The sequence below is a fragment of the Dacryopinax primogenitus genome, assembly GCF_000292625.1.
Source record: "Dacryopinax primogenitus strain DJM-731 SS1 chromosome Unknown DACRYscaffold_17, whole genome shotgun sequence".
In the NCBI taxonomy this organism is placed as follows: domain Eukaryota; kingdom Fungi; phylum Basidiomycota; class Dacrymycetes; order Dacrymycetales; family Dacrymycetaceae; genus Dacryopinax; species Dacryopinax primogenitus.
Window position 1 is genome coordinate 1 of NW_024467214.1, and position 24,128 is coordinate 24,128.

The 24,128-nt window shown below is 53.2% G+C and overlaps 10 protein-coding genes across 10 annotated transcripts; 6 read left to right on the top strand and 4 right to left on the bottom strand.

Moving 5' to 3' along the window:
- Positions 1-369: 369 nt before the first annotated feature.
- On the bottom strand, positions 370-2,177 carry DACRYDRAFT_23984 (uncharacterized protein). Its single transcript, XM_040773497.1, has 5 exons — positions 1,591-2,177; positions 987-1,536; positions 740-915; positions 493-628; positions 370-445 (listed from the first exon to the last, which is right to left on the bottom strand). Exons 1-5 carry the CDS (start codon positions 2,137-2,139, stop codon positions 393-395), a joined length of 1,464 nt encoding a protein of 487 aa, XP_040625749.1. The 5' UTR covers positions 2,140-2,177; the 3' UTR covers positions 370-392.
- Positions 2,178-2,397: 220 nt separating this feature from the next.
- On the bottom strand, positions 2,398-3,918 carry DACRYDRAFT_118174 (DNA glycosylase; the record flags this gene model as incomplete). The annotated part of the gene is made up of 4 exons (XM_040770538.1): positions 2,398-2,577; positions 2,650-2,990; positions 3,051-3,182; positions 3,234-3,918. 4 exons carry the CDS (start codon positions 3,916-3,918, stop codon positions 2,398-2,400), a joined length of 1,338 nt encoding a protein of 445 aa, XP_040625750.1.
- A 244-nt stretch (positions 3,919-4,162) lies between these two features.
- Positions 4,163-5,981, top strand: DACRYDRAFT_82605 (CBS-domain-containing protein). Its single transcript, XM_040776577.1, has 6 exons — positions 4,163-4,470; positions 4,541-4,902; positions 4,956-5,183; positions 5,243-5,798; positions 5,851-5,913; positions 5,966-5,981. The coding sequence occupies exons 1-4, from the start codon at positions 4,239-4,241 to the stop codon at positions 5,525-5,527; spliced, it is 1,107 nt and encodes a 368-aa protein (XP_040625751.1). The 5' UTR covers positions 4,163-4,238; the 3' UTR covers positions 5,528-5,798; positions 5,851-5,913; positions 5,966-5,981.
- DACRYDRAFT_17587 (uncharacterized protein) lies at positions 5,962-7,031 on the bottom strand (the record flags this gene model as incomplete). The annotated part of the gene is made up of 4 exons (XM_040771293.1): positions 5,962-6,046; positions 6,096-6,504; positions 6,596-6,778; positions 6,830-7,031. 4 exons carry the CDS (start codon positions 7,029-7,031, stop codon positions 5,962-5,964), a joined length of 879 nt encoding a protein of 292 aa, XP_040625752.1.
- An 806-nt stretch (positions 7,032-7,837) lies between these two features.
- On the top strand, positions 7,838-10,163 carry DACRYDRAFT_96207 (vacuolar protein 8). Its single transcript, XM_040777353.1, has 9 exons — positions 7,838-7,888; positions 7,937-8,023; positions 8,071-8,307; positions 8,357-8,479; positions 8,530-8,652; positions 8,705-9,331; positions 9,378-9,500; positions 9,551-9,715; positions 9,767-10,163. Exons 1-9 carry the CDS (start codon positions 7,849-7,851, stop codon positions 10,021-10,023), a joined length of 1,782 nt encoding a protein of 593 aa, XP_040625753.1. The 5' UTR covers positions 7,838-7,848; the 3' UTR covers positions 10,024-10,163.
- Positions 10,164-10,809: 646 nt separating this feature from the next.
- Positions 10,810-11,775, top strand: DACRYDRAFT_82610 (transporter particle subunit trs31; the record flags this gene model as incomplete). Its single annotated transcript, XM_040776578.1, has 4 exons — positions 10,810-11,087; positions 11,134-11,330; positions 11,383-11,507; positions 11,572-11,775. The coding sequence occupies 4 exons, from the start codon at positions 10,810-10,812 to the stop codon at positions 11,680-11,682; spliced, it is 711 nt and encodes a 236-aa protein (XP_040625754.1). The 3' UTR covers positions 11,683-11,775.
- A 2,134-nt stretch (positions 11,776-13,909) lies between these two features.
- On the top strand, positions 13,910-15,662 carry DACRYDRAFT_56502 (ARM repeat-containing protein; the record flags this gene model as incomplete). The annotated part of the gene is made up of 6 exons (XM_040775378.1): positions 13,910-13,982; positions 14,025-14,368; positions 14,389-14,697; positions 14,747-14,866; positions 14,915-15,064; positions 15,114-15,662. The coding sequence occupies 6 exons, from the start codon at positions 13,910-13,912 to the stop codon at positions 15,660-15,662; spliced, it is 1,545 nt and encodes a 514-aa protein (XP_040625755.1).
- A 609-nt stretch (positions 15,663-16,271) lies between these two features.
- DACRYDRAFT_82616 (SPRY-domain-containing protein) lies at positions 16,272-18,638 on the top strand. Its single transcript, XM_040776579.1, has 2 exons — positions 16,272-16,948; positions 16,997-18,638. The coding sequence occupies exons 1-2, from the start codon at positions 16,354-16,356 to the stop codon at positions 18,400-18,402; spliced, it is 2,001 nt and encodes a 666-aa protein (XP_040625756.1). The 5' UTR covers positions 16,272-16,353; the 3' UTR covers positions 18,403-18,638.
- A 132-nt stretch (positions 18,639-18,770) lies between these two features.
- Positions 18,771-20,431, top strand: DACRYDRAFT_118180 (uncharacterized protein; the record flags this gene model as incomplete). Its single annotated transcript, XM_040770539.1, has 2 exons — positions 18,771-19,249; positions 19,296-20,431. The coding sequence occupies 2 exons, from the start codon at positions 18,771-18,773 to the stop codon at positions 20,386-20,388; spliced, it is 1,572 nt and encodes a 523-aa protein (XP_040625757.1). The 3' UTR covers positions 20,389-20,431.
- A 260-nt stretch (positions 20,432-20,691) lies between these two features.
- DACRYDRAFT_110197 (uncharacterized protein) lies at positions 20,692-23,745 on the bottom strand (the record flags this gene model as incomplete). The annotated part of the gene is made up of 6 exons (XM_040769023.1): positions 20,692-21,228; positions 21,278-21,629; positions 21,679-21,830; positions 21,877-22,331; positions 22,382-23,440; positions 23,487-23,745. The coding sequence occupies 6 exons, from the start codon at positions 23,743-23,745 to the stop codon at positions 20,692-20,694; spliced, it is 2,814 nt and encodes a 937-aa protein (XP_040625758.1).
- Positions 23,746-24,128: the final 383 nt, after the last annotated feature.

The window sequence follows — 24,128 nt, forward strand, 5'->3', positions numbered from 1 at the left end:
CCTAACCCTAACCCTAACCCTAACCCTAACCCTAACCCTAACCCTAACCCTAACCCTAACCCTAACCCTAACCCTAACCCTAACCCTAACCCTAACCCTAACCCTAACCCTAACCCTATTGAGTGAAAAGGTCTCTTTTGCTGTACATACACACATATGCCATGTAGAAAGTCCATATAGATGCTTTGACACTACCAGAGAGTACGGTTTGTAACACGGTTAGGGAAGGGGTTTATGCATTATAACCCTCACTGTCTGCGGCACAGGACAGTGTACACATAGTCTCACTTCTATAGCATGGGTCTGCGATCTTCTTGAACGAAGCCTCGGCCACAGCAATCTTTTTGAGAGAGTTATACAACTTAATCTGCCCTATGTCCGCACATTCATGGTTATGACCCCATTCCCTCTTGTTGGTACAATTTCACGCTATGTACCTCCCAATCTGCTCGATTTATCAGTATCTGCGTTCTGCTCCAGACAGCTACTTACAAGCCTCGGAAAAGGATGCACCCTGGGCTGCAACGAAGGCTGCGCAAGTGCTATAACCTGTTGATTGGGCACACGACTGAGACGCACCGTATGCGGCCGTGGTCCAAGCGTTCCCAGCCCAGTCGCCACAAAGTGTCTAGTACGCTGGTATCAGTAGCTATTACATAGCGACATGCACATCGGGAAATAGGACCAGCCTGGCATCCGGCCAGCTCAGGTCCCATGTGAGTGCACGAAGAGGACGCACCGTATCAAAAATGGCCACGTTCTGGGAGAAAAACTGGTATGGATTGCATTGGCTGGCAGGCCAGGCACCGATCGGTTCTGGCCAAGAGGCCGGATTCGGAAGGGAAGAAGTGATGTCCTGCGGTACATTGGGACGGGACCAGAAGTAAACAGCAATGCCAGTAGAGTCCCATTTCACTGAAACAATGAAGCAACAAAGGGGGCGGTCAGTCAAGTATCCTATGAAAGTGGCCAATGAACACACGCACTCGCAAACACACCGCCTCCCACATTGTTGAATGGTTCTCCAAAGTTGTTCGGTGTGTTGTCTGTCAATCCGCATCCCGAATCATTCGTTTCCTCGGCCGCGCAGTTGTATCCCTCACTTCCAGCCAGTGCAGGCACACCGCTAGCGCCATAATTGGTGGGAATCGTGCAGCCGGGATTAGTGTGTATGGAAGCAGTGTTGTGCGTGGCATCTGAAACGCCTTCAATGATGTCTATCTCCCCTCCTGCAGGCCAGTTCGGGCCGTTGGACCAAAATGCTGGCCAGGTGCCACATCCTGTTGGCATATGCGCGATGTCGCCTATGAGAAGGCCACCAGTAAAGGATCGTTGAGTTGTGATGCGAATGCTCGGACGGCTGGTGTAACCAGAGGGTAGGGGCTGAGCAGTGGAAACGCGCATGATGGCGCTTGTGTCGGAGGTGCTGACTAGGCCGAGCGAGTCAGCAGCGGACTGGGAGACGTAAGTGACAGTTCCATGGGTAGGATCTGAATCGGTCCAGAAGTCCCAACCGTCGAAGAAGGATGTACCCGCCTGTGAGAGCAACTGTCAGTAACGACCTGCAGAAGCAGAGAGAAGAGAGCACACATAGGTCTGAACAAGATTCCATCCTGCCGGGTCAGATGAAGCAGCAGCACTGGATTCTGCAGGTGCTGCGGAGGAGACTGAAGAAGGCTTATTTGACGTTGTAGGCCCTGCGGAGGAGACTGAAGAAGGCCCATTTGGCGTCGTAGTTCCTGCTGAGGAGTGCGATATACTTGCTGACCCAGAGGCAGGCGATTCAGAAGACGACCCAGAAGCAGGCGATCCAGGAGACAACCCAGTAGGTGCGGTAGTTGTTGCGTTCCCTCCTTCCCCAGCTCCCAATGGCACCTGCCCCCCTCTAACAACACAGCTCTGCGCTGCTCGCTTCACTCTCTTCCCTCTCTGTCCGGGTGCTAGACCGGCGGCAGATTCGTGATGTCCCAGCAGGTGGGCGGTAGACGAGATGAGGGTGTTGGAGTGCTGAAGAGCGATGTGGGCACCATGGGCCACTGAACGAGCAAGGTCGTGTAGTGAAGGCGAGATGAGTGTTATAGAGAGGACGGGGTCGGTGAGTAGAGATAGGAATAATAAGGTGGATGATGAAATGCGCATGCTGGTGAATTAAAGTTGCAATGAGTGAATGGTGCGAATGGTCGTTCTATGCGATATGCTGGGTATGAGAGATGCACAAAGATAAATAGGTCGACAGTGCCAGGCGCATGTACGTCGAGAGAGAGAAAGGTATTTGAAGAGAGTGAGAGGTATCTTCTATGGCATTGATCGGGGTGTTGGCGCAGTGGCCTCACAACGCACAAAAGGGGCGAAAACAGGGGTGCATGGAGTAGTGGCGCACAACACGTTTATATATTTTTAATTTCTTTCGCTTAGCTCGATTAAGCGCCCGTTCGTTGGAGTGTTTCGTCGTTGAATTAATATCCTCATTCGCATTTGATAGTCGGGTAGGAGGCGGCTTATGTACGCTTCGTCGATACGTTCTCCCCTTCCATATTCAGGCGTCCACTTATAGCCCTCGACAGCCCAGCGCCAGATCTAGACATTAATATTATGCAGCACATTATTAGACGACGCAGTTTCTCTTCTGGGAAAGAATAGCGTACGTACCAGGTACCATCTTAGCTCTTTATCCAATGGTCTCACCTTCTTCCATTCTTGTTCGCTATTTTCAGGCTCAAAGAATCCCTCCAATGTCTCCTTAGCCCCTCTTGGTGCTCCCCCACCCTCAAGCGTAGGGGAATAAATCCGCCAGGAGTCCGCTGCATACCTTCCTACACCCGCATAATTTGCCACTGCAGTTAGCGGGTACGTCTTGTCTACTCTGAGAGGATACAGCTGAGTCGAGGGTGGGGCGGAGCCATATTGCTTGGAGAAGGTGAGGATGCGACAGGCGCGAGTGTTCTGCAAGCCGAGGGGACGGAGGACTTCTACCAGCTCTACCTCAGGAACTGCAGGAGTGCCTCGTAAGCCTGCCAAGGACTCAAATGAGTATTTAGGAAACAGCGAACCATGTGACAGGGAAGCGGCGTCCAGCCATCTATCCAGGATACGCCAGAAAACGGGCGTTGCTTGTTTCCAGCTTGTCTTGTTCAGGAGGATGACAGCTAGGAGCAGGCGAAAGGGGTCGTCCGCGACTTTCTCTGCGACATGTTAGAAGTGAACCTGTACATCATGAAAGGGATGAGAGGCACCTTGAATCAAAGTGGGTTTTATAGCAAGGAGACGGCGGCGCCATTCTTTAATGTCTCCGCCAGCATTTGACGGCACAAAGCAGATCACGAGTGAGGGATTGTCACAGGAAATTTCGGAGCGCAGGTGATCGATTCCGTCTAATTTCTCTGCCACGTTCGGTGCACTAGACACGCTCGGTGTGATAGGATCCGACTTTGGAAGGGGCACCTTGCGAGGCAAGATGTGGTCGACCCAATTATGCGACCTGAGCAGGTGTGGGGTGAGGATGTCACTCTCTCGCTTGACCAAAGTCGCCCAAGCTACTTTTACGTCGAATACACCGGCATCAACAGTTCTCTTGGATTTGTAGGGAGTATTAGTTGGGGAAGGCAGACAGGCAGATTTCTCTCGTTTACCGTTGGACCCTCGTCGTTTTGTGGGAGACGGAGTCGCCTCTCCGGCTGACAATTCGTCGTACTCGATAGTCCGCCGTCCGCGCTTAGTAGTTGTCACAGGGCGCGTGGGGGTCGTTGCCGGCGTCAGTGGGGTGGAGTACGGTGATGATTTGATGCGGGGAGACCGACAGGGTATGAGACGGTACGTCGCCCTCTCAAGATCTGCCTGGGCGCGGCAGGAGGTGGTGGGCACTTGACAAGCAGTGGTGTCGTCAACCAACAGCGGTATTGTTCCCAGCTCAACGCTCATAATTCGACAATCAGATATCAAATGTGTAGAGCTAGTTGACGGAACAGATGCGCTCGCTGGTCGAATCAACGCCTTCGCCGTTGGGTGGACGAATGCACCTTTTTCTTTGACTTCCCCGCCCCTGGGGAAGCGCCCATGGTGTGAATGCCTCCGTCATCTCCATATCATCCGTCATCAGCGTGCTCATCGTCTCAGGGTGTCCGCTCATCGTCCTTTTACCCTTTGCTCATCGCGCTCACCGTCCATCCGCAGCGAATCGCCGTCCCTTCCCTTAGCTTCTCTTCTCACTTTCCTCATTCCTTTCCGTCTCTCCTCTCAGCATGGAACCCCACTCCCCTGTCCGACGCAAACCATCTCAAGCTCGCCGTGCTCGGGCTGCCTCCCACCTTCCTCAACCCCAGACACCCGAAACGCACGCAGCTGCACTCCTTGCCGTGCGCAAGTTCATGAAATCCTACACGCCCTACGATGTATTCCCGGTATCGTTCAAACAGATCGTTATAGATACGCAGCTTGAAGTGAAGAAGGCGCTGCAAGCATTGCTGCAGAATGGTACGTCCCCAGTCCCTCGGCCCTTTTCTGTGGTCACTACGCACATGTACTCAATGCTTTCCACTCACAGGAAACGTCTCAGCGCCATTGTGGAACTCGGAAAAAAACCAATTCGCCGGGCTCTTTACAGTGCTCGACATCATCCACCTCATCCAATACTATTACGCCACCGCCACGTCCATGGACAGCGCCGTCAGCGACGTCGAGCACTTTCGTCTAGAAGCCATCCGCGATATCGAGCGAGCCATCAACGTTCCCCCTCCTCCGCTCATATCTGTTCATCCCTTGGAGAGTCTGTATGAGGCGTGCAGGATGATGCTTCAGACGCATGCGCATCGCTTACCGCTGATCGATAAGGATTCGCAGACGAGCGACCCTCTAGTGTTGAGCGTGTTGACGCAGTATAGGGTATTGAAGTTCATTGCCGCTAACGTGAGTTACCGTGCCCTTTGAAATGGAATTGTGCTACTACTGATGCTTCAAAGTGCCGAGATACCTCACACCTGCACATGTCTCTCCGCACCCTCGGTATTGGAGCGTACGTTCAACCTGGGGTGAAACTGGACGACCCACATTGGCCCCTTGCAACTGCAACAATGGACACAACCGTGTTCGATGTAGTACATATGTTCTCTGCCCGAGGTATCAGCGCTGTACCGATCGTAGACTCAAACGGCAAAGTCATCAATCTGTATGAGACAGTAGACGTTATCGTGCGTTTTTCCTTTTTGACTCTCAGGCACCAGGCACCAGACAACTAACTTGTAAATAGACGCTGGTGAGAAACGGCGCGTATCAACATTTGGATCTGACGATCTCCGAGGCCCTCTCACACCGGAGCGCTGACTTTCCCGGTGTGATTACATGCACGGGCCGCGACTCGCTCGGAGCGCTCATGTTCCTCCTCCGGCAGAGGCGCGTACACAGACTTGTAGTGGTTGAAGGAGAGGAAGTAGAGGAGAGCAGACGCGGCAGGCTAGTAGGTATCATCAGCTTAAGCGACGTGCTCAAGTATCTTGTTGGGCCCATAGAAGGGGGGGCGCTGCAAGAGAAATGAAGAACACGAGCAAAGCGTGTAATTTAAAGGTTGATGCGGGAGCTGACATATACGATAGTTGACCTGTATGCTAGATGTGTGAGCGACAACAATGACAGTAATGGAAATGTATCGAGAACTAAGAGATATACGTCTGATTATACGCGCGGCTAATTTTGGTGTTCAATCGGTGGGGGCAGCTATGTAGCCGTCTTGTTTTGTTTTCCCCACTTGCCTTAGGAAAGCGCGCATCTGGCCAAGGACCTGCATGAAATCCATCTGAGCGGCTCTGCTGCCCTGGTGTCAACACACTCATATTTCGACTATACTTCTGAAAGACGCACCTAGCTGGTGTATGCCTAGCCTTAACGACCCGAGGGCGCGGTATCTGCTCTGGACAAGGTGTGCTGTTCTTCTCTTAGTCATCTGACAGCTAAGGGGATCATCACCTTATCTCACCTCGCACGGCAGCCATGCTTGCCCTCCCCTGACCTCGCTTCTGGTGGTACCATAGGAGAACGCCACTGCCGGTCAATAGACCTGCGAATTCATATATCTCCATGGGCGATCGGTGGCAGACAGCACTCACGAACTCGGTGCTTCTGGTAACCACTGCACCTCGGGAGACTCTTCTCGCTCCTGCTTCACGTGTTCTCGGCGCTCGCGCTTTCGAGGTGGGCTGCAGAGGTCGATGACTTCGTGGGATGCTGTAGGTCCTGTGGATGGGGGTGATCCCAGTCGAGGTTCAAGTTTGGCAGATTGAGCCTCGGATTTGCTGCGTTTACGTTTTTTGATTTGGCTGGATGTCTGCTCGGTACAGGTGAAGGGTACAGTTGTTTCTAACGCAGGTGGGGCGGCTTGGTCACTTCGCGAGAGTACCTGTACTGTTTGCGGAAGAGGGGACACATTTGTGATGTGTAACATCCCATCCCCCTCTGTTGGTAATATCGGCCTTGTCTTCGGATGCGAGACACGATGGATATGGTATTCACCATTGTCTAACAAGGCAACAGCATGGGCGCGGCGTTCTTCTCGACTCGCTATTTCGCCCTCGGCTTAGTCAAATCCTCGTATGTTTTCAATGCTCACCTTTTTCAATCCTTATTTCGCGTTTCCAAATCCCCCAAAATAGTGCTACTGCCTCAGCGACATTCCGTATTCTCTCCCTATGCCAGGGGAGTGGAATCTCGTGGGGCCATTGCTTGAGAACGAAGTGCCTCTTCGACATGTGAAACAAAACATCCGTCATTTCGGCAACGAGGATCTCTCGATCTGGATCCAATAACACGTCAACGATGTTAGACGGTTACACCTGTCACTTACACAAGAATGTCCTGATGTCTTGTCTCAGCATCTTTTTGACCGTGCTGAAATGGATCCTCTTGAGAGTATCATGGAGTAGGGTTCGATTGTCTCCAATAATCTTGATTTGCTGAGAAAATTCTCGATCTGCTAATTCAACCTTGTATCCAGGAGGATAGCAGGTTTCCTCAAGGCGATGACCAAGCCCAAGGAGGTGATCCATGAAGTCTTGGGTGAGCGCTCAGCACAAAGAAGTTTGTGACTAGACGATGGAAAGCAGAAGTATGAGTCGCGTGACTGAGGAATCCCCATATCAGACCCGCGCCTTAAATAAGACGTGCTTATCACTTTTTTGTAGCTGGGGCCTCACGTGAGGTAAATAGATCGCGTCCTAGGAGCACTTCAATATGGAACTTGTGAAGAACAGGCTGAGTCGCAACCGGATCGGCGATTTTGATGATCAAGTTCTGCCGGATCCCAGATGCTGGATAGGCGGCGAGGGCACGTCAAGAGCGTGCCGGTCCAAAAAGAATGCATATAGAGTAGCATTCGAGGTTGTCCGAATGAACAGGCACGACAAGTCAAGTTACGACTAGCCGGTTGAAACATACACATATTCCCTTTAACACTAGTGTGCCATAACCCTGTTATTGAAGCAGTTATAGTCGAGAGTAATAATTCGGGTCCACGGATCACAGAGAAGCCATCGAAGAGGGTCAGGCTCAGGTGAAACACTTATAAAATCGTTCCACTGGAGTCCTTCTGTACCGATCCCAGAACAAGGTGCCACAATATAAATCAAAGGCGCCGAGAAGTGACATATTGAAATGCAATCGTTTCTATCCAGGAAATCCAGAATTTCCGATTAAGTCAAGCGCAGAAGAAACCCGTCGACAAAGGGGCGGATCTGAGCCTTTTCCAATGCACGTGACGGGGTCGCACGTGGTTCAAAAGGCTCCGCAGCTCTCAACTTTGCCGCGACGACAGATTGGAAGGGTTCCTCAACGTCCATTGCGCGCTCCTCGTCGTCCTTGCTGACCATGGGTAACGTCGCTAGTGCCTGTAAAACATGCTGTGGCCGTGAGCAGTCGTCTAGATATCCGTTTGATTGCTGACAATTCATCTCAGTACGCTCCCCCAAAGCGCAGGGGTATGAGCCCCTGTTGCTGGAGAATGAGCGCGAAGCTGTTGCGGACCTATTGCAATACCTTGAGAGTGCGTCATGGTACCAGTTCTGTTCAACGGACACTAACATACTACAGATCGAACTACAACTAACTTCTTCACTGGGTCCCCATTGGCAGCCCTCACAATTCTTTCATTTTCAGACAACGTCGACCTTCAGCGAAGTGCAGCTCTCGCCTTCGCCGAGATTACCGAGAAGGATGTCCGCCCCGTTGGGCGTGATACCCTGGATCCTATCTTATTTCTTCTTGGAAGCCATGATACAGAGGTGCAGAGAGCAGCAAGCGCAGCGTTGGGAAATCTAGCAGTTAATGGTGTGCAGCTCCGTTTTACCTCCGCAGCTACATCATTCATCTCCGTCAGTCGAGAACAAACTTCTGATAGTTAAGCTCGGTGGTCTAGAGCCTCTCATCCGCCAGATGCTCAGCTCGAACGTCGAAGTTCAGTGCAATGCCGTCGGTTGTGTGACAAATCTGGCGACGCATGGTGAGTATTGCCGGCGGTTTGAGCACGCGCCCCTCTCACACGTATCAAAGACGAGAACAAGACGAAAATTGCCAAATCTGGCGCTCTGGTTCCTTTGACGCGGCTGGCACGGTCGAAGGATATGCGTGTACAGCGGAATGCGACTGGTGCTTTGCTCAACATGACCCATTCAGGCAAGTTGTTGTCTTCGAGGTATTGTGGTGATTCCAACTTATACTTTCATAGATGAGAACCGACAGCAACTCGTTAACGCCGGTGCCATTCCTGTTCTCGTCGGTCTTTTGAGCTCGCCTGATACCGACGTGCAATATTATTGCACCACTGCTCTGAGCAACATTGCGGTCGACGCGAATAACCGCAAGAAGCTTGCTCAGACCGAGCCGAAATTAGTTCAGAGCCTTGTCGCGCTCATGGATAGCCCAAGTCTCAAGGTCCAGTGCCAAGCAGCGTTGGCGCTGCGCAATTTGGCGAGCGACGAGAAGTACCAACTCGAGATCGTCAAGGCTGACGGCCTTCCCCCCCTCCTTCGACTCCTCAACTCTTCGTTCCTTCCGCTTATCCTATCTGCTGCTGCCTGTGTTCGTAACGTTTCCATCCATCCGGCCAACGAATCGCCTATCATTGAAGCTGGTTTCCTCCTCCCTCTAATTGACCTGCTCTCTTATGAGGAAAATGAGGAAGTTCAATGTCACGCTATCAGCACCTTGCGTAACTTGGCAGCTAGCTCGGAGAACAATAAAGGAAAGATCGTTGAGGCAGGTGCGGTGGACAAAATCAAGAAGCTCGTGCTGGACGCGCCTCTGCTGGTACAGAGCGAAATGACCGCTTGCATTGCAGTTTTGGCATTGAGTGGTACGCGCACTGCAATTAACATCCTCACAGCCTTATCTTTCACTAGATGAACTGAAACCACAGCTACTGGAAATGGGAATCTGTGAGGTTCTCATTCCCCTGACTAATTCCAGCAGCGTCGAAGTGCAGGGCAACAGCGCGGCCGCGCTAGGAAACCTCTCGTCGAAACGTGAGCACACGCGGACATGTTAGCAAACTTCCACTAACTGTTCTACGCAGCGGAGAACGGACGTTCAACTGCCGATGATTACAGCGCATTCAACGATGTCTGGGACAAACCTGACGGAGGCTTGCATGCCTACTTGTACAGGTTCCTCTCCAGCACGGACGCCACTTTCCAGCACATCGCCGTCTGGACTATTGTACAGCTTCTAGAATCCGGAGGTCTGCCTTTGTCTATGAGGATTTTAGAATACACCGCTGACAGTGTTGCAGATGAGACGCTTCTCCGTAACATCAAGTCATCTAAGCTCATTATGCCGCACATCCAGCAGCTTGCAGTATCCCAAGCACCAACACCCGCTTCTGGATCACCTGGATCGGATGCTGGCGGATACTCCGAGGAGGGCGAGGGCGAGGGTACTGGGGAGATTGCTACGCTCTCCCGCCGAATCTTGGAGTTGACAGATGCAGCAGATGAGGATTTGCGCAAGAGTGTACACAGTGCGCTGGGTGCTGCGAAGGACGCGTAATGGTGAAATAGTGGATGGACTTCATTTTCGATTTCCTTTTTTTTCCATTTGTTTACTCGCACTTAATACCCTGTAGCTTTCTATGATTCTTTTCTTCGCTCATGTCCTCATGATAACACGTTCACAGTGACAAGTTTACGATACAATATCTCTCGAACCAATACGTAAGTTAGCTCCACGCGTCCGGCGTTTATGACCATGATTCCTAGATGCGGTTAATATAGGTTCCCCATCCATCGACACGGGACTACGGCAGCAAGTGTGGTCCACTTGCTACGTTCGGCGTATAGCAGGTGGCTGTTTAGAAGATTTACTTGCTGTGAACAAATTCTTGCAACCCGCGCTTTTCGTAGCTCCATCACAGACGATTTTCAGAATTTGAAGTCCGTAGAGGCAAGATGTTAAAGTTCATACCACACGCTATCAGGCAAGAAATCTTGATTCACTTCACCTCCCACGAGTATGTAAGAAGATGAGCGCTACATATTAATGCAAGTTGTGCTTGCGATGAATACATGATCCCATCTCCCCGTACGTCTTGCACAACCCATGATCGAGTGCTCTAAAATGAGGAAGGCAGAGGAGAAGTAGTGGTCTTTCCAACACACCATGCATTACGCGCGTTTGTTTACTCTCACTGTACGACACGCATTAGTGCTCGACACATACAGCCTAATCAAATTACATTTCGGTGTGGCAACTACGCGAATTACATGACGGATTGTATTACGTAAGCAGGGGTCACTTCAGGTCCAACGAACAGTATACGTCTGCCCAACAACCACGATGTCGTACAACAACGTCCAGGCGAGATTGTCAGTTTTCTCAACTGCATCACAGTCCTCGCTTGATTACATCCCATCTGTCGGCACTCCGCCTCCTTCTGGTGGACGACAATCTATTACGCCGATACCTAAGGCCAGCGGATCGAAGAACATCTACGACCGGCCACTCAACAAAACGCGCAATGCTGAAGTCTCGATGGCAGCGTACACGTTTCTGTTTTCAGAAGTGATACAGTATACGCAGAAACGCGTACATGGGATTGGGGACTTAGAGAAAAGGTATGTCTTACGTCTGGGTGGTGAAGGGATCACTCACTCGTGATAGGCTGGGTCTGTTTGGGTACCGGATAGGGACGAGAGCGCTTGAACTGATGGTATGGCGGTCTGAGGGTGGCTCGAAGAATCCAAAACGAGAAACTCGACTCCTTCCGGTTTTATATGTCGTGCATACCCAACTGTGGAAAGCAATCTTCGGCAAGACGGCGGATGCGATTGAAAAGAGCGTAGAGAATGATGATGAGTGTGAGCATACGTGCGCTGAACTCGTGTTTGCCCTCGTTCATACGTGGAACAGATATGATCATCGACAACGACCCTCCAATAACACGGTACATTTCTATTCCGAAGGAGATGAGCCAACTGAGTTGTTCTGCTCTCACGGCGGGTATTGTGGAGGCACTCCTGGACGGACTGGGCTTCGTGAGTCGCGTTGGATACGCGCACTACGCGTGCACATGCCGCATGTTCTGACCTAACAATTCAGCCCGCTCGGGTGACGGCGCATTCCGTTCCGAAGGAGGGATTTCCATTTCGCACAACGATCCTCATCAAGCTTGACCGGTCTGCGATGGAACGTGAAGAGGCGTTGAAGTGAATCCAATAGCTCCTTTTCTTTTCTTTTCTTTTCAACTCTACCTACCATTTCTTCTGTAATTTTCTATTATGGTCTTGTTACTGTAAGAATGCAGTTTAGGGTCTGCCCCGTTTCCGTCGAATCTCTTTGGACGGGAAGAAGCAAAGAGGGAAAAAGTCCAGGACCCATAAATTGGTCCCGACATTGACCGGACCCAACGACGCCGTCCATATTTTAGCACCCTGGACCGCTCCTCCTCTTTTCCCTCCTACCATTGCTTGTCACAACATTGGAATCTCACAGACGACCAAGGCAACGACGTCGACCGTAGAGGTGAGTAACGACGACGGTGATCCTTCTGGCTTGTCTCCATCTCTTATCTCGTCTTTTGCCGCTCGTTTTTCCTAGTCCCGCATCGCTTTTGGCACTCTCCCCGCACTTGTACCACCACGGCGAAAAAGGACATCGTCCACAGCACAGACTTGAAAGGTGAGCACCGTCAATGGCTTGGATTCGTCCATTGCTGACTATTTGCGCCTTTTCTACTGTCGTACGTCCAGTTTAGACTGTTTTACTAGAATCATACCCCAGTTTCACACCAAGACATGGCAACCGGTATTGCGAATACGGCGACTGCCGCAGAACTGTTCAACCAACAGGGTGGAACGATGGCAGCACCTGCCTTTCTTGACTTGGCCGACTCGGTGCGCATCGTTCCTTCGTCCTTAGCTTCCGCTGACATGTCACACAGGCTGCCCGTCAGTCATCCAATCTGCCGGACATCAATATGGTGCGTATATGCGCATACATCTATCTCTATCGTTGCTGAATGTCATGCAGCAACGTCTCGAACAGAGGCGTGCTGAATTTGAGCGTCAGCGCCAGACCACCCGCAAGGCGTTCGAAGATCAGATGCGCAAGATGGACGAGCTCCAGCTCGAAGAAGAGCGCAAGCTTCTCAGTGTCACGCCCGACCCTAACGGCCATCAGCATGTTGCGCTGTCGGCTCCGACGACTCCACCCCGAAACGCGAGCACCATTGACACCAATGTAGGCATGCAGACCTTCAACGCGCTTGTCAGCCCGGTCATCCTGACCAACGGGCAGAGGACCACCAGCGGCCTCTCTTCCCGTCAGGACATTCTCGGGTACAAGGCTGGCCTTGGAATTGGCAACACGCCCAGTGGCTTCTCCAACGAGGCGTCCGGAGGCGACTTAACCCGCCAGCCCATGCCTGGCGCGAAGTCCATGCCTGGGAGCCGTCGTGGCTCAAAGAACAAGGACGACCCCGACTTCTTATCCCTGGCGAGCTTATCTATCCAGGACCGTACCCCGTCAGCTCAGGGTCAGCGTGACCTGTCGGCTGAAGTGCCCAAGGCACCGCACACTCACGGTCCCATGTCACCGGTGTTCAACGACAAGTTCCTGCTGGATGATGAGCTGGATAAGGAGATGCTTGGTGCGTACAATTTGTTCGGCACTGGGTTACTCTGACACACCTCTAGCCTCCGTGGCGCAGTACCCGGACGGCGATGACAAGTTTCCTATTCTTGTCAGGCGCGACTCCTACCCTGGAAGGCTGTCTGTGGCCTCTGCGGCCCTGGACCTTGCTCCCTTGTCACAAGCGCCGCAGCGTAACTTCGGCGAAATCGGCTCAAAGACCTCGGAATGGCCCCAGTTCTCTGGTCCTACTCGCGCCGAGATCAATATTCCTGTCAATCGCATGGATCGTGGGCGCGCCGTCACCCAGCCCCAGCTTAACATGAAAACTGACGGCCGTGCTTCTATTCCGTCTTTGTCGCCAAACGGTCCCCAGCAGCTCAGCCCTGTTGACTCTCGCCGATCATCCCCTCCTGGACCAAGAGAAGGTGCGAATGGTGTAAAGTCGCTGTCTTCTTCCCGCTCGGTTCCCGGTACACCCCTGGCGCCCTTGCCTGGTAACAATGGCATGGCCGTCCAGCGCCCCTCGGTGTCGCCGGGCGTTGGCGATGTCCCTATTCAGATTCTCCAGGCGCAGAACCAGATGTATGTATCGGCTGAGATGCCTTCGGCCTACGCCCGAGGCGGTTTGCCCAACAACGCGCCTTATGCTGGCAGCACTCTCAGCTTTGGCTCAATCACCCAGAGTAACTCATTGGGTTCAGGGTATGGCAATAGCTCGTACGGGTCGACTCCGTTGTCTGCTCCATATGATTTTGACAACGAGCCGCATATGTACGGGACTAGGTACAACCTGGGTGGTCGGGCGATGTCTGCGGATCACGGCAAGATGAATGGCTTGCATGGACCGAAGCACAAGCGTGGAGATCTTGACCGTGAGTGTGGCAAGTGGCAATTCATGTATCCGTACTCAAGTCATACAGTGAACCGTTTCGCGGGCACGCGTCTCGAAGACCTCGCTGGAGAGATCCCCAGTCTCTGCAAGGATCAGCACGGCTGCCGGTACTTGCAGAAGAAGCTCGAAGAGGGCATCCCCGAGCACCGTGACATGATCTTCCGCGAAACCTTCGGCCACTTTGCGGACCTCATGACGGATCCGTTTGGTAACTACTTGTGCCAGAAGCTTCTGGAATTTGCCAACGATGAGCAACGCAACCTCATTTGTGAATCTGTTGCACTTGACCTTGTCGGAATCTCGCTCAATATGCACGGGACTCGCGCTGTGCAGAAAATGATTGATTATTTATCAACCCCACGCCAGGCGCGTGTTTACTCTGACGTGTTCAGGTGTCATGCTCATCCATCCTGCAGATTCATGCGATCATCATTGCCCTCAGCATGAATGTCGTGACCCTAATTAAGGATCTTAACGGCAACCATGTCATCCAAAAGTGTCTGAACCGCCTCGCGCCTGAGGATAATCAGTTTATTTATAATGCCGTCGCTGCACACTGTGTCGAGGTAGCCACTCACCGCCACGGCTGCTGCGTCCTCCAACGCTGCATCGACCATGCCTCGGAAGCGCAGCGCATGCAGCTCGTCAACGAGATCACGTACAACGCGCTTACCCTCGTCCAGGATCCCTATGGCAATTATGTCAGTTCTTTGTTTTTGTTCCCGCCATCGTGCCTGACGCACCATACAGGTTGTACAATATATTTTGGACCTGAATGATAATAGGTTTAGCGACGCTGTCATCAGACAATTCGTTGGTAACGTGATCCCACTCTCGATGCAAAAGTTTAGCTCCAACGTGATTGAGAAGGTCAGTGGACTGTTCATTGTGTTGTATACTTTCTCATGAGCGTTGTAGTGTATCCGTGTCGCGGAGCCCTCCACGCGCAAGCTGCTTGTCGAGGAGTTCCTCAGCCGTGCAAAGCTGGAGAAGTTATTGCGTGACTCTTTCGGCAACTACTGCGTGCAGACCGCCCTCGATTATGCAGATCCTGCTCAACGTCTTTCGGTAAGTGTGTAATTACCCGCTTACGGCGTGTGTCCTGACGGGCATGCAGCTGGTCGAGGGCATTCGCCCCATCTTGCCACTCATTCGTAATACCCCATATGGCAAGAGAATCCAAAGCAAGCTGCAGCGCGAGCAGATGGAAGGCCTTGGTGGCCAATTTGGCGGGTATCATCATCCTGCGCAGCAGGCTCTGGTCAATCTCGCAATGGCCAATGGGCTCAACCCCCAGATACAACAGGCCCCGCAGTCTCACGGACTCGTCCAACGGGGTCTACATCACGCTGCATCCATGAGTGAACTCTATAACGGGCCCTCGCCCATGGGCTACCCCCTCGGCCAGCCTGGATTGCCGCCACAGCGCCAGCAGCAGCAGTTGTTGCATGGCCAGCAGCTGTCGGCTCCTGGTCTGGACCAGTACGGTTCGCACTTGCAAACCAGCCCCAGCGGCTCCCTCCTTGGCGGTCCCCAGGGTGCTGGCGGGTATGGTCCAGCGAACGGATACTCTATGAACCATGGCTATGGCGCGCCCGGCGGCAACCTAGGCCTTCCTGCTGCCGAACCTGTCTACGCGCAACACGGTGGTTACAATTACATGTAAACGCCCAATCCTCAAAACAAGATGCCGGCCCATCCGTCCATTCGTTTATTGTCGGCAGCGCTGTTGTCCGACTGTGTCTATACGGTCTCTGCTGATTGTGCTTCGTTCCCGGTATCGTACGAAAAGCTGTCTCTCAAGGCGCTCGGAAAAATTGTTCGGCGCGGTGATGCGCACCGCAGCTAGAACTTCACTGTCTTATTCGCCCATCCGTCTCGCATCTGTATCGCTCTTCTGGCATTCACTCTTCCTATCCCTGCCGCCCCTCTCTCGACCCCTTCCCTTGCACGTCGCGTACATGTTCGGACGCATCTCCCCCTTTCTCACCACCCCTTAAACCCAAAAACTCAAGTTGTACATCAACAACTCAAGCCATTCCATGTTTAATAGCCGCACTGCGCGTTGTTCTGCTTTTCCCCATGCATCGCGTTGTAAACTTTGCAACTTTTTCTTTTGCACTGAAGTTGACGATATTATTTCGTTTACTAGACTGGCATTTTTAATGTGATATATAACTGGAGAATTGAACTTGCTTACCCAATATGCCTCCGTGATTACTGCCGTCTCTCTGTGGGATGTCAGCTAACTTCATCACCGCAACCGCTTAACCCGGTCAATCTCTCCTCATCGTCCTTTCCATCGTCATCGTCGTCTCCTTACCCCTTCTCGCCGTCAACGGCAGTCACCGACATACATGCGTTCCCACCTCCTCGACACTCTCCCAGCAGAAGAACGTCAAATCATATCACACGCTCTCATATCCCTAGGCATAACACCGCAGTCACGAGAGTCACTTGACGAATGGGCCCGTGGTTCTCTCTCTCCTCGTTCTCGCTTCACGGACTGGCTCGCTGAGGCAATCAAGTCCGCCGCTGTTACAGAGGTCGACGAGCCCTCAGGTGTCCGTGCACTCCTCAAGAGCTACTATGACGTCCTTCGGGCTGGCGAGATGTCCGATGCTGGCGGCGTGCGAGCAGCCGACGTCGTTGCTGACATCCCTCTCACCACGTCTCCCCCTGTCACACCGATACCCCCGGGTTCAGATGCACTCCTCGTCCTACTCCCTCTTCTCATTGTTCTCTCTACCCTCCTATTCCTTCTCCTTATCTTCCTCATCTTCGTCATCCTACTACGCAAGCGACGCGGAATCATCCTACGGGATCATGACGGTCCCCTAGACCTCAGCCGCGAGGATATTATAGAAGGCGAGGGTGGATTGGAGGGAGTAGAGCAGCGGTGGCTGGACACCGTGTCGGAGGAGGTTAGACGGGATTACCGCAGAGCGAAAGGTATGCCCCTATGTTGTCGTGTGAAGGCGGCAGACTGATCTTCCGCAGAATGGCAACAGTATAATCCTCCCAATTCACTACCGACAGACATCACTCTCTCCCAGTTTCTGTCCATCCAAGAAAAAGGCGTCTCTGCATGGAGTTTCGAACCGGACTATCTCTCCGCATCTGTCCTCATTCAGTCACGTACCGAGCTCACCTTCCTTTCTTCCACCGATGCCGCCACCTCCGTTCAGTCCAACCTTCCCCTCCCAAAACTCAATGAAGTATACTATTGGGAAGTCAAGATGTTCGACAAGCCAGAAACGACGTCTGTCTCCGTCGGGCTAGCAACCAAGCCCTACCCTTCCTTCCGTATGCCGGGGTGGGCAAAGCATTCGATTGCATATCACTCGGATGGCTCCAAGTCCTACAATTATCCATTCCTCACCAGTTCCTATGGCCCACACCTGCTCGAAGGCGACACACTGGGTGTTGGTTTCCGCCCACGCACCGGCACGGTCTTCTTCACCCGTAACGGGAAGAAGTTGGAGGATGCATTTATTGGTCTTACACGGCACAACCTGTTCCCGACTATTGGTGCGGATGGGCCATGTACGGTACATGTCAACCTCGGGCAAGCTGGATTTGTATACATCGAAGCGAACGTGAAGAAGTGGGGACTCGCGCCTGGCGTTGGCACGCTTGCTCCTCCTCCGGCATATGGCAGTGAGAGAGGCAGCATCCTACTCGAGTCGGGTGGCGCGACTCCCTCCAGCCCACCCGCTCTGATATCGGCACACATTGAACTGCCGCGCCCACGGCGGACACATCGTACGCGTCGTACAGCCAAACCACACTCCATCTCCTCTCTTCCCGTCGCGCCTTCCCCACTCAGAACGTCCATTTCTTCGTCTGCCCCTGCACAGGGAATTTCACCCCTCCGCCGACCTCCTCCTCCAGTTAGAGATGACTCAGACCATGAGCGGGAGGATCGAGATGCCTATCTTTCCCCGACAGACGTGCCCAGTACCTCGGACGTGGGGGGATGGCGCACCCACACCGCCGATGCGATGCCACCGGCAGACGTCGACGTCGATGCGGAATCCAGCGGTCCAGGGTCACATTCAGATGCAGAGAGCAACGAGTCTGCCTTGTCGCATGAAGGGTCGCCGCAGTCACCTAATCCCCCCACACCGCACGTGAGCGACATCTCTATGCAGTCGTTCTCCCGTTCGAACAGCGGGAGGAGACGATCCAGAGGTGAAGGGCATTCGAGAACCTCATCCACTGCATCGGCAAACTCTCTCGGATCGGTTGCGACTCTCACCCCGGGATCTCCTACGATACAAACCACTGGACTGGCGCAACACCCAACAATCGGGGTTGAGCCACCTACTCCGGGACCTCCCCCCTACGAGCATTTGGAGAACGGGTATATCCGGCCACCGCCTGCGCATCAGGACAGTCCGTAGCTTGACAGTAGGCACGGAAGTTGCCCAAGAGAACGAAGCGATATCACTCATTGTCATATATAGGATCCTCATTTTTCCATCTTCTCAGTATCACTCAGCCAGTCGTTGCTTCAGTCTCATTGTGTCGTGTATTCTCATGAAGCAGAAATTGCAGTCATTATCTGCTAGCACTTGTGCGTGGTGTGATTGGAGGTTGTTGAGGTTGAGCCATAGCCTGTTTAATATGGAAATATTATTAGTACGAGAACTTGTGGTGCAAATGACTCCGTCCTCTGCACGTGACTCCATCGTCCGAAATCTCCCCTTCATCGTCGAAGTCGTCGTGCGCGCACTTCTTTCCGTGTTCACCAACGCCGTCTTGCAACAAGATGGCAGACATCGACGAACAAGTAACCAAAGCCATCAACGGCGACCTCGCTCACAGCAGCAGTGACACACTCACAAGAGAACCTTCTAAGCCTGTAGGCCCGCAGATGTCCGAAGTCGCCACCCCAGCATCCAAACCCGCCGCCCCGCCCACGCTATCAGAGGATGAACTCGCAATACTTGCCAAGCTTGCTGACTCTGCGTCTCCTGAAGGTCTCCCTTCTTGGGAAGAGGAGCTGCAGCCCATGCTATTCCGTCGTCTCGTGCACAATGTCTATCGTTTTGTTTATGACCAACCGACCAACGCCGCAAACCGGACAGATATACCCAAGACAACGTTCGGCCTCGTCTTCAGAGGGTTCGCCCCCAGAGGACCACCCAGTCCGAGGAACACTACTGTACGGCTCCCCGTGCTGCTGGAGGGTGAGGCATTACAGAAAGAGGTAGACAAACTCCGTTCGATGCTGGAAGAGTTTGACGAGTACGTGTATGCGCTTTCTCTTCATCATGCCCTTATCAAGAAACAGGGGACCTCCATTCACCATCCAGCGGTTAGCAGAACTCTTATTACATCCATTCCACGAGCACCATCTGGTCGGCAAGTATCTGCGTGCTGTACAGCGCGTTTTGTCCGTCGCTAGCTCGTTCGACCCCCAGGTGTATGCTCCACTAACAAACGACTCTCAGCCAGTTGCGTCGAGTTCAACAGCAGCAGCAACTCCCTCTACACCCTTCCAGCTCGCGTCTACTCCTCTCTACTCGCCCATCCCGTTCCTACGTGGTAGAGAACTTCCTGTGCGTTCACCACGAAAGAATTCTTCCCCGCCTTTGTCACCTTTGGACATTGTCCCCAGACGCAGCCCAAACACGTCTCCTCGCGGGTCACCACGTATGCCAGCAAGGCGTGGAGGTCCACGCGTGGCCACCTCGGCAATGTCGATGGCTGCGCAGACTCGAAAACGGGCGAACTCTTTGTCTTCCTCCAGCTCGCCTGCCGTTCTTTCGCCGACTATTCCCTCTCCCTCCGACTCCAAGCATTCCTTGCCAGAAGCTTTCACATTATCCCTTCCCACACCCGAGCTCACCCCATCCGGTCCCGGCTCAGGCAGCCAAAAACACTCTCTGACTCCACCTCCGATATCCCCACCGATGGGGCCGAGTCCTACACGCGTCGACGAACTAGACAACCCAGAGTCGCACAAGCTTCTCTTAGCCGAGCCGGTCGCCCTGAGTAGCGTGACAACTGGGAGAGTCAAAGTTCGCAGTCCAGAGCTCAAGCTGGCAGAGATGGCAGCAATACTGGATGTGATACACGCTGCCAAAGGCTCTGCGCGGTCCACGAGCGAAGACCAGCCAGTGACTGGGTTGGGTCTGAGTTTAGGAGAGAGGTTCGTCCCTTCTAGCGTGGAAGAGGAGAAGCCAATGGAGGAGACACAAGACGTGAACGAAGGGAATGAAGGGACTGGAAGTAACGGTAGTGGGGAAGCAGAAGAAGGGGAGGTCGAACGAATGGTCAGCGAAGAAAGGGAAATGGAGGTCGAAGATCTGCCGGCAGATGAGGATGGCTGGGAGGTTGTGCAAATGCCTGAGAAGGATGAGGAAATGAAGGATGATTGTTGAATGATTTCGGGGCGATGTACAATGAACTGTATTCTGTTGATGTAACTATGTAGTGGCATAAATTTGATTCAGGTATCAATCACGAATTGAACTACGGTCAGTCGTCGGTCGACAGGGGCGCGTAGAGAATTACTGTAGCGATCCGTTGGGCTGTGTCCGTATGAGGAAGTAAAACAGAGTAGGATGAAACAGATAAGCCGATGAGCGAACTCTTATGCATTTGAAACGTTTGAAGGAAATCACACGTCTAGTCCATTGTAATAATAATGCATTACTGATACATCCAAGTCGTGAGGTCGTAAACTACATAGGTCGCTCGAGGGCCTTGCGATGCGTAATGTCCCGCCACACATGGTTCCAGTAGTGCTTTTTCTTTTCATTAGCCATAGGCAAGGCAGTCGTCGGCGAGTTACCGTCCCACCAGTCGAGACTACCAAAGATGGAACTAGTCAGGTGCGTCAGGTCCTCAAGCGCTTCGGCAACTTCGGCCATCGCCTCCGACTCGGCTAGGGAGAACATCGACCCAAGATCAGAGGCTGTCTCCCCGTCCAGGCGGTCTTTGTGTGCATTGAGCCAGTGCTCTCGCAGACTGCCGATGAGTTCCTCCAGTGCGTGCTGTGATGATGGAAGGAATTGCGGCAGAGGCATCTGGGCGCGGAAGCAGTGCGAGAGGGCAAACATGACCATGATCTGACTGGACACGAGATGCATGCGCGAATCAAGCACCTCTCGCACGGTTCTCTTATGCGGGATATTCTCTCTGAGATGCCGTAAACCGAGGAAGAGGTCGAGAATACGGCGAATGTTGACCTCGACGCGACCGTAAAACTGCGTTGGCTTCTACAGGGGTTGTCAGTCGAAATACAAGGATGCAATTACGTGCACGAACAGGGAGCAGGCTGAGCTCAAGCATCATGTCGCCAAGAAGACGATCAGCCATACGCAAGCGTTCCTTGACCATGCCCTCAATTTCCAGACCAACATTCCTGTAGTCCTTCTTGACATGGCTGGTCTTCAAGAACGGCCGGCTTAAGGTGACGTAGTCGAGACTGAGAGCGTCGATAGCCTTTGCTATCTGAGTCATGAACTCTGTCCGGGCTTGAAGGGGGAAGATGAGGAGAGAGGCGATCAGCGCGGCCATCAAACCAGTAATGAGGGCAGAGGCCTTGGATGCGCCCATTGTCCAGATGTTGGAGTCCTCCTTCCATGGGGCGAAGACAATCGTAGGGATGGTGACCACGCTGGGTAAAATGTCAAAATCATACAACAGTATTGTGAATAAACACGTACGCAGTGATGGCACAGCTTGGAATGCTCGAGCGGAGAAACACCCACGATGCGGGGATTTGGAACGCAGTGACCATGGCAACCTTGGCTGCGGCATTGTGCCTGCATATGATCCAGCACAAGTAGGCGTACGCACAACCGACAAGCGTTCCCATCTGGGAAACGTCAGCATGAGATGGGAGGGAGACTACAGAAACTCACGACACGGAACATGTTCTTGCGAATAATGGACCCAATGTCCATATCCAAACCCATGATGAAACCGATGACCTGCCACTGCTGGTTGCCTTTTTCGAAGTTCTTCCTCAGTGGGCTGTTCTTGGGGAGCACAGCGGGAATCGAGAGGATGAGAGCACCGATGGCTGCACGGATAGCGTACTTGACATGCCGAGAATTCCTGATACTACGGATAAAGCCCGCCAGCTTCATACGGGGCTTGAATGTCTTGCGTGAGATACTCATGAAGATCTTGTTGACTATCGAAAAGCGCTGCGCAGGGACGGCGTCCTCCGTGGAACCGGGCTTGCGGCGGACGACAACATCGCTGAAGGGTGCGGCAGTAGGGGCGTAGGGGGGTGGAGCACCCCCCTCAAGGAGCTCCGCCTGGGCACGCTCAATCTCTTCCTGGGATTCCACCTTTTCCTTGTCGGTGTTATCTGCAGGGCTCGTTAGGAACTTGTGTTAGATGAGAAGGCAAGGTACTCACCATCGGTGCGGTGGTCCGCAGATGCGTTCTCGAGCGACGCGCTCTTCTCGCTGATTCCGAGCCACGCCCAGCTCAGATGCGGCTTCAGAAGCCTCTTCCTCCCGGCGGCATTGTACGCCTTGAGCAGGTCCTCGGCCTGCTTAAGTGCCTTCCAGCATTCCTGGGAAACCTCGAGCAGGGAGGCAAGGAACAAGCAGATACCGAACATCTCCCGATGGAAGACACGCTCCATGGTCTCCTCGACGCTCTCGTCTACCCCGGCAACATCGTGATCGGCAAGGAGCTTGTTGAGAGCAGCGCGGATGTCGGTCCTAAGGTTCTTCGAGGCAGTGTCGATGGCGGTGCGTACGGTGAGGCAGTGTTCGGGTTGGAGGGGCACACGAGCGCCCCCTGTGCGCATCTTCTCACTCATGGGGATGGGGATCACGGAGTCCTCTGGCAGGTCATACGACACACGAACGCTCTCCATGCAGAGAGCAAGTGCAGCCTCCAGCTCCTTCCCGAGCGCCTGAGTACCAGTCTCAACTGTGTCCAGGAAGAGGAGGTGGCTGGCATCGAGGTGCTCCAGGGAAGAGTTCTTGATTGCTGGCAGACCGAGAGAAAGCTGAGCACGCAGGCGCTCGACGGAGGCGATGAGATCTTTGAGTGGATCGGCGGGGAGACGGCCCCAGCGGAGCTCGAAGGTCGCTTGCAGGAAATTGGCAGGAAGTGCTTGGGACTGCTTGAAGAGCTGTGAAGCGAGGTCGTCGAGGTCTGAAGGCTTGCTCTCAAAGTCCGTACGATCAAGCATCTGCGTGGTCGCGGACTTGAGGAGATTGTGCACCGTGCCGTAGGCCTCGATGACGTTTTGGGCGAGGGGGGAGCGGTTATTGAGTAGCAGGGGGAGGGCGCAGAGGAATGAGAGGAAGGCAGCGGTAGCGAAGCAGAAACCGGGCTCGGTGAAGGATTCGACGGACATCTTGCCTGTACCGATCTTGACGAGGAGGACCCAGACGCCAAGGTAGATCGATGTAGTGGATGCGCGCATCAGACGTGGGAACCTGGAGATCATGTATGCACCTGTAGAGGTATTAGATAGTACCAGAAGACAAGAAAGATAACGCACCAGTGAATGCATGGAGGCAGACGCCGATGGCAATGACAGCGCGACTGGAAACACAATCCTCGCCGTACTTTCGTGCGAGGAAGCGGGAAAAAGCAAGCATAGAGTTGCCGTACCCTAGACCCCACATGGCCCCAGCACTAGTCAAGACAGTTGCCTCGATCTGAGCGCCGAGTCCAACGTCGGGGAAGTAGTTTGTCTCTTTGAAGACGAGGATAAGATGGGGGAAGTGGGTGATCGCGTTGACGAATGGGAGTGTCATTGCGATAGCACACATGCATGTGGCCAGCACACGGCAGAATGCGGGGAGGTACCAGGTAGGCTGTGAGTTGAGCCATGCTATAGGATGGAAGGATAACTTTGGGAAGGAGGGCGCCATCACCAGGATGCGCAAAGCAAGAGGGGGTACTAGTGGGTGAGTAAGGTAAGAGTGAGGGGAGTTCGTCCCTTCCAGTGGCCAAGAATGTGGGTTAAGTAGGTGGCCAAGAATGTGGGTTAAGTAGGTGAACCAGAGATGAGAAGCCATTAGGAACGCTGTCCGGATTCCCCTTTACACCCCGTCAAACACGTCGGACAAGCCATACAGTTTTACAGGGCAGAGCTGATACCCCCTTGCATTACCGTTTCAGACTGCACTGGGTGGCA

Bases quoted from the DNA above. Each gene is read 5' to 3' on its own strand.
- DACRYDRAFT_23984 (XM_040773497.1), bottom strand. From the start codon at position 2,139: ATGCGCATTTCATCATCCACCTTATTATTCCTATCTCTACTCACCGAC. The intron at 629-739 runs GTGCGTCCTCTT...CCAGCGTACTAG, and splicing joins ACGTGGCCATTTTTGATACG to ACACTTTGTGGCGACTGGGC. The intron at 446-492 runs GTAAGTAGCTGT...TAAATCGAGCAG, and splicing joins TGCATCCTTTTCCGAGGCTT to ATTGGGAGGTACATAGCGTG.
- DACRYDRAFT_82605 (XM_040776577.1), top strand. From the start codon at position 4,239: ATGGAACCCCACTCCCCTGTCCGACGCAAACCATCTCAAGCTCGCCGT. The intron at 4,903-4,955 runs GTGAGTTACCGT...GATGCTTCAAAG, and splicing joins TGAAGTTCATTGCCGCTAAC to TGCCGAGATACCTCACACCT. The intron at 5,184-5,242 runs GTGCGTTTTTCC...ACTTGTAAATAG, and splicing joins ATGAGACAGTAGACGTTATC to ACGCTGGTGAGAAACGGCGC.
- DACRYDRAFT_96207 (XM_040777353.1), top strand. From the start codon at position 7,849: ATGGGTAACGTCGCTAGTGCCTGTAAAACATGCTGTGGCC. The intron at 8,308-8,356 runs GTGTGCAGCTCC...CATCTCCGTCAG, and splicing joins GGGAAATCTAGCAGTTAATG to TCGAGAACAAACTTCTGATA. The intron at 9,501-9,550 runs GTGAGCACACGC...TGTTCTACGCAG, and splicing joins AGGAAACCTCTCGTCGAAAC to CGGAGAACGGACGTTCAACT.
- DACRYDRAFT_82616 (XM_040776579.1), top strand. From the start codon at position 16,354: ATGCGTTCCCACCTCCTCGACACTCTCCCAGCAGAAGAACGTCAAATC. The intron at 16,949-16,996 runs GTATGCCCCTAT...GATCTTCCGCAG, and splicing joins GGATTACCGCAGAGCGAAAG to AATGGCAACAGTATAATCCT.